At 35.7% G+C, this 12,640-nt stretch overlaps 1 protein-coding gene across 1 annotated transcript in view; it reads left to right on the forward strand.

Moving 5' to 3' along the window:
- The window catches only part of Cps1 (carbamoyl-phosphate synthase 1), a 126,636-nt gene that overhangs the window by 88,959 nt on the left and 25,037 nt on the right, over positions 1-12,640 (forward strand). Inside the window, exons 25-27 of the mRNA XM_015480991.2 lie at positions 6,358-6,572; positions 6,994-7,061; positions 8,633-8,708. Coding sequence (XP_015336477.1) covers positions 6,358-6,572; positions 6,994-7,061; positions 8,633-8,708 — 359 coding nt within the window. The remainder of the gene's footprint in view (positions 1-6,357; positions 6,573-6,993; positions 7,062-8,632; positions 8,709-12,640) is intronic.

Here is a 12,640-nt window from a genome sequence, read left to right on the forward strand (position 1 = left end):
CCACCGAAAAAAAAAAAAAGATATATATATATATATATATATATATATATATATATATATATATATATATAATGCATTTTATGTGTATCTGTATTCATGTCTCTAGATTTATATTGTATTTCCCCTAGGAGAAATTTCTGCCAGTGTCTTCTGTTGCCTAATTTTTTAGTGAAACTCTAAAAGAAAATCAGTCCAGCCTTATATTCTTGAGGCCTTGGCATTAAGTGATTGTTTTCATGTAAAATTCTCTTTCTTTCTAAGCATTCTGGCTGTATTGAAAACTTTACTTGGTAAGATGTACCAGCCACATATTAGCTATCAAGGTGGCCTTTCATAAATATTTTGCAGATGTTTTAATTGGTCATCTAGACAAACTATAAACAGATTCTTTCTAGTTCATGGGATGTGTTTTGATGAGGAACAATTCCCAGAAAGAGACATAAGTTGTTTACCAAGGACCAGTTAATGCCTGTTCCATCAGATAAAGTTGTTAGTCTTCAGTTTAAGATCAATGAGTCCATTTTGAATGATTTTGCTTCCTTTAAGGCCTTTTTCTTAGAGTTGCTTTTCCATTTCCATGCCAATCTTATTGAGTGTGTTTTCACTGTGGATTCACATGATTGCATCTGTAGAACAAATAGTTGTCATACAATTAAAAAAATAGCAACTGGAAAATTCCAAAATGATGTTCAGTAGTCATGTCTTGAGTTATTATTGTTAATTCCTTACCACAGAGAATCATCCTTATGTATAAAATATGGTCATTTAGAGAAAAAAAGTACTAAATTGAGTCACAATGCTTGAATTCTAGTTTTGATTTGAAAACTAATTGACTTGTGCAATTTGAATTCTCTGTTCTCTATCTCTGTCTGTCTCTCTTTCTCTCCCTCTCTCTTTTTATTAATGCATCCTATGCATGTAAAACATGCTACTTTCAGGCACTGTGGAGATAACATTGGGTTTATGATAGAAGTCATATTGTAAAGTGTAAACTACATGCTATAGCAATGTGACGATTTTATTATTATAAAGAGAAACCGAATTATGATATATATACAATCATAATTGTGTTTAGGCCCAACTTTCCTTTATGCAGAATATAGGCTATTTTTAGTCCCCTTTCTGATAATGTTTTTCTTGTTGCTCCTTGATATTCATTTCAGAAACATATGTGGGCATCAAAACAAATACATTCTGCAAACATGTCTGGAGTACCTTATATAGACCTGGACAGCTATAAAATCAAGCCCCTATCTTTAAAATATTAACAACAAAACTGAGTTTCATGATATAAATATGTGAAAAAACAAATATTTGTTTCAAAAATATGAAAAAGCATCACAGGCAATAGGAACAGATTTGTGATTTCCTTGTGAAATCATCTAAGAAAAGATGAAAAACTTCTACAATTGCTTTTGGATACAGTTACATATAACTATTAATGAGATTCTTCTAGAATAACCAAAGTCAGTACTATAGAAAGAAATAAGCTGCCCTTTCTTTGAAGTTAATTGGCATTTAAAGTAATATTCCTATATATAAAATGAGGTAATTTACAATGTTATGTTGGAATGGAAGAACATTATTCCACTGATGTATTCTTCAGACTATCTCATAGGAAATGTTGTAAATCACACAGTACACACCTTATCATACACACATGTAATATGTGTGTGCGCTTCCTTTTATGAGGCAGGTGTGTACTTCCTCATTAAAGGCTCTGTAGTGCTGCTCCGCTGTCTCTGATCAAGGAAGAAGCACACATCTAAGTCACTTGGGCAATCCTATTTTCCTGAGGATGCATAGCTCCATGGGTACAATGGGTCTTCTGGTCTGGGTCTCAGTCTAATTTTGGACCAAGGTCATTTGCATAGTATCAAGGAAAAAAACCATGGATAAGGCATTAAGGGAAAGTCAGTAATAACATGCCACAGAGGTGAAGCAGGCTGTTGTGGAAGAGGCTTTCATCGAAGGTAGAGCAAGAAGGTGCTGAGGTATCCTCCTGTTTATTCTTAGTTTTTCATGTAAAATGTTATAAATTCCACTTACTGCCACTCACTTTGACCATAAGATCATTCATTTGCTTTATAGAGTGACCCCTTAAGCACAGTCATTTATTCCTTGTTGTTATGTTTATAGGTTCTGCTTTCTGAGAAGAGATTTAAATTTGATTTTTGTTGTTTGCTTGCTTGGTATGTGGAGTAGAGTCAAGGAAGCAAGAAGTTGGTGTAAACCATCTATGATGCTTTGTAAGATGATGTTTTGCCTGGTTTACAGTTTAGGTTAGGATATTTCTTACAAAGGATAAAGGTGTTCTCAAAGTATTTGAGGTCAATAGCTTGAAATTGTTGCATTGTTTGTAAAGTTGCTACATGGTGCTTTTCTTTTACTAGATCTATCTATTTGCTACGGATAAATTATTCAATAATCTTTATAGGCCACAAAAAGGAACCACATAGATCTGATCCTAAATTCATATCCCCCCCCTTTATTCCTTTGAATACTCATGAGTTAAAAAGTTTCGTTCACAAACAATCATAATATTGGTCTATATCCAAGCCTCGTTTCTCAGTCTCTTTTGTCATTGTTCATTAAAAGATAGATTTGAACCAGGTACGGTGGTGCGTGTGTAGTCTCAACTACTTGGGAGGCTGAGGCAGGCGGATTGCTTGAGTTCAGTTTAAGACCAGCTTGGGCACTGGGCAACATAGCAAGACCCCATCTAACCAACAAACAGTAACAACAAAGAAAACCTCATCAGATAATATATCTGACACCTTTTGATGTCCCTGTTTGGTTAGAGTACAGTTTAAATAATTTTTTTCTTGCTTGTATAATGCTTACTTTGCTGACTATAAACATGTACCCTGTTTAACGGTTTCTTTGCCGTATTTTCTCTCTATATATATATACCTATAGATAATGGCACAGGAGTTAAATGAATTAAGTAATTACAAATATTAATTAGTGGTAGGCAAAACTCATTAGGGAATGTATGACTCTAAATAGAATTGGGGTTAATTTCTAGCTTTTGGTTTAATTGCAATTAAATATAACCCTAAAGTTCTGCCTAAAATGTAAAACATGTTACTAAAATGTAAATGATTGAGATGTGTCTCAGTGGCAGAGTGCTCGCCTAGCATGCATGAAGCCGTGATTTTAATCCCCAGCACTGTAAAAGGGAAAACAAAAGAAGAAGAGAAAATTAAAATTACTAAAATATGAACCACAATCCTTCCTCATTGGCAAATGTATAAATAAAGGAATTTTGTAAATTGAAGTTCATCCATGAAATTTTAAAAATCAGGGCCATTTTTAATGAGGCAAATGCTATTTCTACTAGTAAGATAAATTTTCTCATATTGCATCGTGCCTAAAATACTGCATCTAATTAGGACTGACCAAAGTGATTAGTGGCTAGGAGCAATTAAAATGATGTCAAATAAATTTAAGACATTTTCTTTTAATTCTTTAGTGCTTAAAATAGATTTCTGCTGTGATTTCAGCCTGAATATTGTTTCAGAAATACTCTTGTGTTACTTTTCTTGGTGGTATCAGATTTAATAGAACGGAAATCAAAGATAAGCAAAAAAATACACAGATGGAGGATGTAGCTCAGTGGTACAGCATTTGCCTAGCATGCTTGATGCACTGGGTTCAATCCCAAGGGCCACCATCGCCACCCAACCAAACAAACCCCCACAGAAAACAAACAAACAAACAAAAAACACAGAACAAATTTAGATAAGAGCTTTGGGAGCCTAATGTATTATTTTAAGTCTAAATATTTTAGAAATTTGTGGAACAATATATAAATTTTAGAATATTTTATTTTAGTAAATTATTTACAACTATTTAGACACAAGTGATCAAAATGATGATAATTTACCTGTGTGGGATACCAGGTTCCTGTCCTAATGTCCATACAAGCCCTATTCTTAGAGTTAGGGACAATTTAAGATTAGATCTATGAAACTGCCCTACCTTGACTTCATCTAATAAGCATGTTTTCATACTGAACTCCTTTTGCTGTGTGGGCAAAACCTGCACTACATCTTCACATTGTTACTCTATAACATTTCTGTGGACATGATTTATTGTCCCAATGATGTTCTATATATCTGGAGGTCAACTATGAGGATTTGGTTGTGCACTGGAAGATTTTCTTTGTATCACTTTTCTAAAACAATGCTTTAGCAATAGCTTTTCTTTTATCCTCTAATATTAAACATTTCTGAAAATAGCCAGCCAAGTAGAGTTAGCCTAAGATTGGAATATTTGGTCATTTACTTGAGCATACCTGTTGTTCAGTCTACAGAATTGAATTCACACACCCTCTCTCTACTGCTGGGGAAGAGATATGAATGAATCATTTCAACTGATTGAGTCTCAGTTTTTTTTTTTTTTTGGATGTAAATGGGGATAATAAAAGTCACCTTAGAAGGTCATCATGAAGGTCAAAACATATTGACCAGAATACAAAAAGTATCAGTGATTAGCCTATTCTTATTTTGAAAGTTGATGTTTAGAAAATATAAATCAGTGTAATAATGCTACTTTGAAAAAAATATCCATGTATTTATTAATGAAGGCCTTTTCATTCAACTTTAAGCTCCCATTTAGACCAAGTAACTACAGTGTTTGCTACTTTTTTCTTATTTTTTAAAAGTTATTTTGAAATGTCTCACATAAAAAACTTGAAGAATTTGTTTTCAAGCCTCAAAATCTTAACAACACTGCTAATAAACCAAGGATTGATAATAAGAAAAAAGATTATTATAGTAAAGAGAATAATTCTTTTTAAAGATTTTGCAAGAATGTATGTTGAACATATTTTAAAATGATGATAAAAGTATCTTAAGTACACTTATAAATATGCAGAACGTTGGATTATTATTTTCAGTACTGTTTACAATGCCTTAAAGCATTCACTTGCAGGGTGTTTGTTTAGGCAGTACTGTAATTGCTCTCATCAGAGAGAAATTAGCTTTATCCCTTAAAAGAGTGTTTCAGAACAATTTCAAATAATGATAAGATGTATTTGGCACATATCTATCACTTCAGTAATTCTACTAATATTTATTAGCAGGTCATTATGGCAAACATAAATTATGCCAAGATCCATGGACTGTCAGATAGTTTAAATATTAATAATTATATTTTATTTATTCATAAATGTAAAGTATACATAGGATTTTTAATGTTTATTATCCTATTTCATCCACATAGCAGTCTTGTGAAGCAGGAAGGTATCTGATTCCAATTTTATACACAAGAAGTCTGAAGGTATTCTAACCCTAATTTTATATACAAGGACTGAACCTTAGGTTGAACATGGTAGTAAACAGAGGGAACCAAGATGGGAAGAGTCTTGTATCTGCAAATCCAATCCTCACCATCACACACTGGCTCATGTTTATTATTCCAACATCAATCTTAAGAGACTTTGAGATTTGATGGGCTAATATTTTTTAATCTTCAATCTTTTAATCCTTAACTTTAGACTGCTAATAGGAGATTTGGTTTTAAGTAAGGAAAATTTAAACTAATCTAACATCTGAATGAAGGGCAATGATTCAGGCACTGGTTATGAAGCAAGTAGGAAGGAAATAGGAACTAAAAGCAGCTACTGGGTAGTGGGGATAGATGCTAAGGTGGCAGGAAAGGAGAGGAGATGGAGGTGGAACATGAGGTAGTTAGAGGCTTGATAACTATAAGAGAGAAGAAAGGAGTAACAGTCAAAGAAGTTTTGGTGGAACAGAGAGTTTGCTAGTGGGAATATACGTTCTTGGGGGGAATGAGTAGTGGAGTCTCTGGGGCTGAGAAGGGTGGTGATAGCCAAGAGTGGAAGGTTTAAATGACCTGAGGTAATGAATTTGTACTTTATTCTCTAGGCAATGGGAATTTCTGGAGAACTCTGCGTATAGGACTAACTTGGCAAAGCAGTTTTGTAGGGGATTTAATTTGAATGTAAAGGACTGGATGAAGGGGTTGCAGGAGAGGCACGTTGGAAGAAGAAATTGGTATCCATTTAGGAAATTATGTGAGTAGTCCAGAAAGTAATTGTAGTATAGAGTGCAAATTCATCAACTTGTTTTTCTTTTCCAGACGTCACAGGTGCAAATGTTGCCAGTGATATATACCATGTGAACTTTGTGGAGATCTTGCATAGATTTTAGGATGTGATAGCCTGAAAAGTAAAAACTAAGTTCATTTATCTCTTTATGACATAATTTAATATCATCCCTTCATAAGAGGGATGGAAACATAAAATTCAAATTGAAGATTGTCAGTAAGGAAATGGTGGCACTATGAGCACAGCTGTCCATTCATGATGAAGCTACTGCTGCAGCTGATGATGTGAATGTCTTTTCCAGGCATGTAGTGGCTGCATCATATCTGTTGGAGGCCAGATTCCAAACAACCTTGCAGTCCCTCTGTACAAGAATGGTGTGAAAATCATGGGCACAAGCCCTCTGCAGATCGACAGGGCCGAGGATCGCTCCATCTTCTCAGCCATCTTGGATGAACTGAATGTGGCCCAGGCACCGTGGAAAGCTGTTAATACTTTGGTAAGGAGAGAAGCAAGTGTCTCCTTTTAAGGTTCTTTTGTGGAGAGTTGTAACCTGAATGTTAACTACTGAAGATACTAAGGAGAGGGCAGACAGGATGCACATTATGTGTAGTGAATTTACTGTAAAGTTGCTGTATTTCCATGATTGCACTCTAAATGCTGATTATAAATAGATAGCAGTATTCTCATTAAGATTCAGACAATGAAAAGAAGTTCAAACCATTTTTGAACTAGACTTGATATTTAGAATTAGAAATTAGGAATTTTATGTATTTCAATGCTCAATTTACATTTTAATGGAGTCTTTTGAGAGAAAGAATAAAAAGAGTTAGGTTATCCCTTGATCTAAGATACAAGTCTGCATTTTGATTGCATATTTTAGCTACTCACACATTTTTGTTGTTGTTCCTATTAATTAGAATGAAGCACTGGAATTTGCAAAATCTGTGGGCTACCCCTGCTTGTTGAGACCTTCCTATGTATTGAGGTAATGTATTGTTTTCAGAAGCAGATTTAAACATTGGGAGATACAGAAATGCATGCTGTATGCTGATAGCACTAGACTTTGATGTGTTGTAATTTGTGAATCCATCCACAATCTCGAAACCATCACAGCCAGCTTGAGGACCAACATGTGTTCCTTCAGTTTACCAATTTTCCTTCAGGGAGAGACCTCAGTCCTATACCTAGAAGCATAGCTTCAGGCATCTCCTCGCCAAACTGAGTGAGGGGAGGGGAGTGTCAAATAAGAAAACAGGACAATTCAAACAAAAATTAGAAGGTCTCTTGCAAGCATCTATTTTCTGATACCCAGAAATGACAGCTTCTCTTTGACTATTTCAGCACCTTCTTGATATTGTTTTGTTTAGCAATTTTGAGTTTTTGAGATCAGATTTTTTAAAATAGATGAATTAGAACAGCGAGGAACATGGGCAGTTAGGATCTTTCATATTAAACTTTGAAACTAAATTCTATCATCAAAGGAGAAGTTGTGAATTATCACTTCCTCTCTTCAGATGTTACCACATGTAAGGCGCCACTTCACCGAACAGAGGTGAAACACAATTTGCTGTGCACAATTTGAAAGTGCAAATGGAATTTGAGATGGGATCCTTTAAAATAATGAAAAATTTCAAATGAGGTGGAAAACTTTCCTTTTTATTGAAATGTCATTTTGTGTAAACCAGAGTCTAAGAATACTAGTTCTTTGAGGGAATTAATTTAAACAACATGCATTTAAGAAAGGATTGGGAAAAATGAAAAAAATTAACCAGCGTTAACAATTGCATTTCCTTTCCCATTTTGCAATCTATACCTTTGTTCCAGTTTTATATACTCTGGATTATCAGCATTATTTGCTTAGCCTTCCTGTCTTAAGCAGATGAAGCAATTAAAGCTTTTTATGCAAAAAATTATAACAGGGTAGAAAAGGTAAATAAATACCACTTTTTTTAAAAAAGGAAGTGGGAAATGATTTATCCACCTTATTCTTTAGTGCCCCTTCTTTCCTCCCATCCCATTTTGAAAATGTCAAAAGTCCAGTGTAAATTGATCTCAGATAACATTATTTCTTAAGTATTTAGAAAGAAAGACACAGATGAATAAGTTTCTATCAGGTACTGTATATTATATTTGAAAATGTTACTAAAAATTGATTCTTTAATGATAGAGAGAGTACAGTGGTTTGCTTTGACAGCTTGCTAGTGAGTTAGAATCATCTGACTGAAGAAACAGGATTAGTGAAATTAGGCTCTAGGCTGAATCCTTCTAAGGTTTAATAATGACCTGGACCCAGCAAAACATTAATAAGTCAAACAGAGCGAACCTTGGGGAAATACAACCTTTAGAGCCATCAGGGTTCCCTTTGGACCCATCCCCAACTCTGGTGACTTTTCACTTTTGCTTAATAATTCAATGTAGTAAAGTCTTAATTTAGACAGTCACCTTAATCCAGACTGGAACCAGAAGATTGTCTGGAGCTGTTTTGATCAAGTCTAGCATGCTTTATTTCCAAAGTGGCAAAAGAACTTAACTGCTTTTCACTCCCTCTTTCCCCAGTGGATCTGCCATGAATGTGGTATTCTCCGAGGATGAGATGAAAAGATTCCTGGAGGAGGCCACTAGAGTCTCTCAGGTAGTGTCCAATTTCTTCCCGGTGACTTTGTCCTTTCCTTTAATGGCCATCTTATTTTGTATGCTGTTTATCTTTTCACACAATATTGTTGGGATGATTTCCCTCAAAACAGACTTAGTTTTAGAATTCAGGAATCTATAAAAGTAAGCATCCTTGCTGGATGCTGGAAAACACCCTGATCTCATGAATTAGACCCAGATAAAGTCATTCCTGGGATTCCTAGCCTCAAGGCGTACTCAACCAGCTCATCACTAACCAATAAAAGGATTTCTGATTTTTAATTCTCATACCTGGGGACTTTGTCTAAGTCAACCATGCAACTCTAACAGTAAGTTCACTCACTCCCCTATTTAAATTTTTTTTTTTTTCATTTTGGCACATTTTATTTGTGGGTTAATAAGAATGTTTATAATTTTGTTGTGATTCCACCACCTTCCTTCACTGCCCATAGTTTTTGCTTTTTCCCTTGGTGTTACCTTGGCATGATCCATTTAAGATTTACCCAGTGGGGTTATTGATCTGCAGACCTTATACTGTGGAGGATGAAAGTAATGTTTTCCTTTTAAAAGCTTTCAAAAGCTACTTGGGGTTTAAGAAAAAAAAAAAGAACAACTCAGAAGAGTTTCATGTTAGGCAAGTGGAATTTGGAGGGAGCTGAAAAGTGAAATCAGAGTCATTTCAAAGAGGAATAAAGGGCATGGATTGTTCCTGCACACAGGAAGCCAGATTCCTCTTCTCTGTGATAGTTGCTCCCCATGGATGTTTAGGTCATGAAGAGAGTGGGTAAGGATGAAGAATGAGAAGAGGCTAAAAGTATAAAGAAGGAAAACCATGTGGGTTTAGAATTCACATTGGTGTGAAAGTCAGATAACTGTGAAGGGAATCTCTTTAATGCCCACTTTTTGTCAATGCTGTCTGGAGTGAGACACAAACTGTTCCTTCTATGTTAATCCTTGCCAGGGGTCCTGCAGCTCTCCCCTTTTGAGAGACCAGTAACTATACCCATTTGATTTCATGTATGTGATAAGCAGGGTTCCCCTCTTTTCTGCCTGAAACATTGAATCTCATAGGATTTCTACTTATTAGATTATTTAAAAATATTTTTCTCAGTTTTATTGATAGAACTCACACAGAACCAAAGTCTTATAATACAGATATCCTGATTGAAGAGTTTCTGATTCAAGTGTCCCCATCAAACCACAGCAGAATCTGAGTTCCTCAATTCAATATGTGTAGAGTAAAACCAGCCCCTATCAATCATTATTTCTATTTATGTATTCATTTCATATATAGTAAAAGCTATTTGTTGGCGCTGTTCCCATTATCAGGAGATATACTCGTTGAAAGATATGGTCTCTGCTCCCTTTGCTAGGGACACCAAAATTTCAAGTAATTATAATTAAATATGATAATCAATGAGCATTGTAATGGATAAAATACAGGATTCAGAAGCAGAGTGTAAAAGTCTTGCTGTCCAGATCCTGAGAAAGGAATTTTAAAATTATGTCTGATTGTTGGTTAAGAGTTAATTGGGTGCAAGTTTTATATTGTACATGTGACTGGGAAGAAAGAAACAACATGTGTAAAGATCTGAAGATGAGAAAGAGTATAGAATTTCTCAAAACTGATAAAGCATTCGTTACATGGTCAGGATGCCAAATATGTGGTGATTATATTGATTAGTCTGCTGTAGTGCAGAGAAAGTGAATTATATAGCAAAACCGAATTCATGCAAAGAGTTTAGTTGGCTGTTGCGTAGCTCAGGGTAGACATGACAATGACACAATGACTTAGCTCAGAAGAATGGCAGTAAAGGTAGAGAGAGAAATATTGAGGATGTGCATTGAAGGAAATTAGTGAGTGGATGGAGGTTGAGGGTAAATGAGGATAAAGGATGATTCCTGAATTTCTATCTTGGACAATTGATGGGCAGTAGTGTCACTTACTGAGATAGGGAACACTGGAGAAAAAAAAAAGTTTTAGAGGAGGAAATCATGTATTTAATTTTTGACCTTTTGAATGTGCGCTGCCTGTGAGGAATCTAAGTGGAGATGATTTAAAGGCAGAGGGTTATATAGATTTTGAATTGATGATCAAGATCACAACTAGAGATGGAGATATGAATATAGATTTTAAAATAAATAGCTTATCATTTCAACTGAAGCTTTGGGGATGGAAGCAATTACTAAAGAAGGGACTTTAGAAAGGAGAATATCTAAGAGGAAAGCCAATATTTTAGTGGAAAATCAAGAACCCTGACAGATCCTGAGAAAGAAACATGAAAATGTAGTTTCCAGATACCAAAGGAAGAAAGTATTTTAAAAAGACCAACAATGTGTATTATTATTATTATTATTATTATTCATACTGGACCACTGAGCCACATCCCCACCTCTATTTTGTATTTTATTTAGAGACAGGATCTCACTGAGTTGCTTAAAGCCTTGCTTTTGCTGAGGCTGGCTTTGAACTCACAATCTTTCTGTCTCAGCCTCCCAAGCTGCTGGGATTACAGGTGTTTGCCACTGTGCCTAGCAACAATGTGTATTATTAGATTAAAATTTATTAGGATATTTTATTTCTCAACATAGGGCTCTTTCACAAATCTATGCAGTTGTCCAGGATGGTGGATGTCATTGCCTGCTCCCACTAATCCCTTTATCTGTGGGAGCTCTTGTTCCCCACTGCTGTGACAGCTGACCATACTTCCCAGCTACACTCTTCACTGGGAAACTATTCTCAAGTGAGAGCCTCATCAACCAGAAGGCAAGATGCCTCATCTCATGTCCACCATCAAAACCCTAGACAATGACACACTTGGCTTCAGGAGGGGATTTAACCCTGTGGTGTAATTCATGCTGCAGAGCTTCCTTTGGAGTAAGGCTGAGTCTCATGTTCACTGAGACCACAAACATGCTAGCTTTTCCTGCTTCCCTACCTTGCTTTCGAACTCCTTCAGTAAATCACTTGAACATGGATCTCCATCTCAGGCTTAGCTAGAGGATCTGACTGACAAAACAACTGAAAAAACATCTTCCCTCTGCTTTTTCTCTCTGTGTGTCTCTTTCTCTCTCTCTTTTGGAGTTAATGTTATCGTACGGCATAGAAAATAAAACAACAAAAAACTCCTCATTTGTCTCAACGAAACTCAATTAGGCCCTCTATAGTAAACATCCAGGGTTTTAAAAAGAGGGAAAAAACATGGGGAAAAAATCTCTCTCTTTGCTAATAAACACTTGCCTGTCCAATAATCTTCAGAAAAGAAGACAGTATTAAAATTTACCTCACTGAATAAGAAATTTTAAGAAGGAAGAAGCTTATTGATGGCATGAAACATTGTTTATTATGTCTTCTTCACAAAATTCATTTCTGTTTAAAGTGTTCAAGGAGACAAGATATGTTAAATTTAGCGCACACACAAGAGGATGTGTCCCATGATGGCGGCCAGAAGGTGTTTATGTTCAAGAGGAAAACAAGATGTTCAGAGCAGGCTGTAGGGAAGAGCAAACATCTAAGCTAGGGCCTGAGGAACAAGTTGAGATATGAAAAGCCGAAGCTGAGGAGAAAAGGTAGAAGACACAAGAGAAAGACGGACTTGGAGACAGGTAGATTCAGAGTCTAGTAAGAACCAACTTGTGGTCCAGGCTGCAGGAGAATGGGACACAGAGAGGCTGGCGATGATTTTCTCCCATTCTGTAGGCTTTCCTCTCATGCTTGTGTTTCCTTTGCTGTGAAGAAGCTTTTTAATTTGATGCCATTTCATATATTAGTTTTTGATGTTATTTCCTGAGCTTTAGGAGTTCTACTGAGGAAGTAGGAGGCATCTAAACTTGGGAGATTATCAGGCAATATCTTCATTTAGTCTGGAAAAAGCAAATGATGGTCAACACTGTCCTGGAGAAAATAAGTGTGGGAGGAAATGAGTGGCAATG

Source organism: Marmota marmota, unplaced genomic scaffold, assembly GCF_001458135.2.
Source record: "Marmota marmota marmota unplaced genomic scaffold, marMar, whole genome shotgun sequence".
Classification (NCBI taxonomy): domain Eukaryota; kingdom Metazoa; phylum Chordata; class Mammalia; order Rodentia; family Sciuridae; genus Marmota; species Marmota marmota.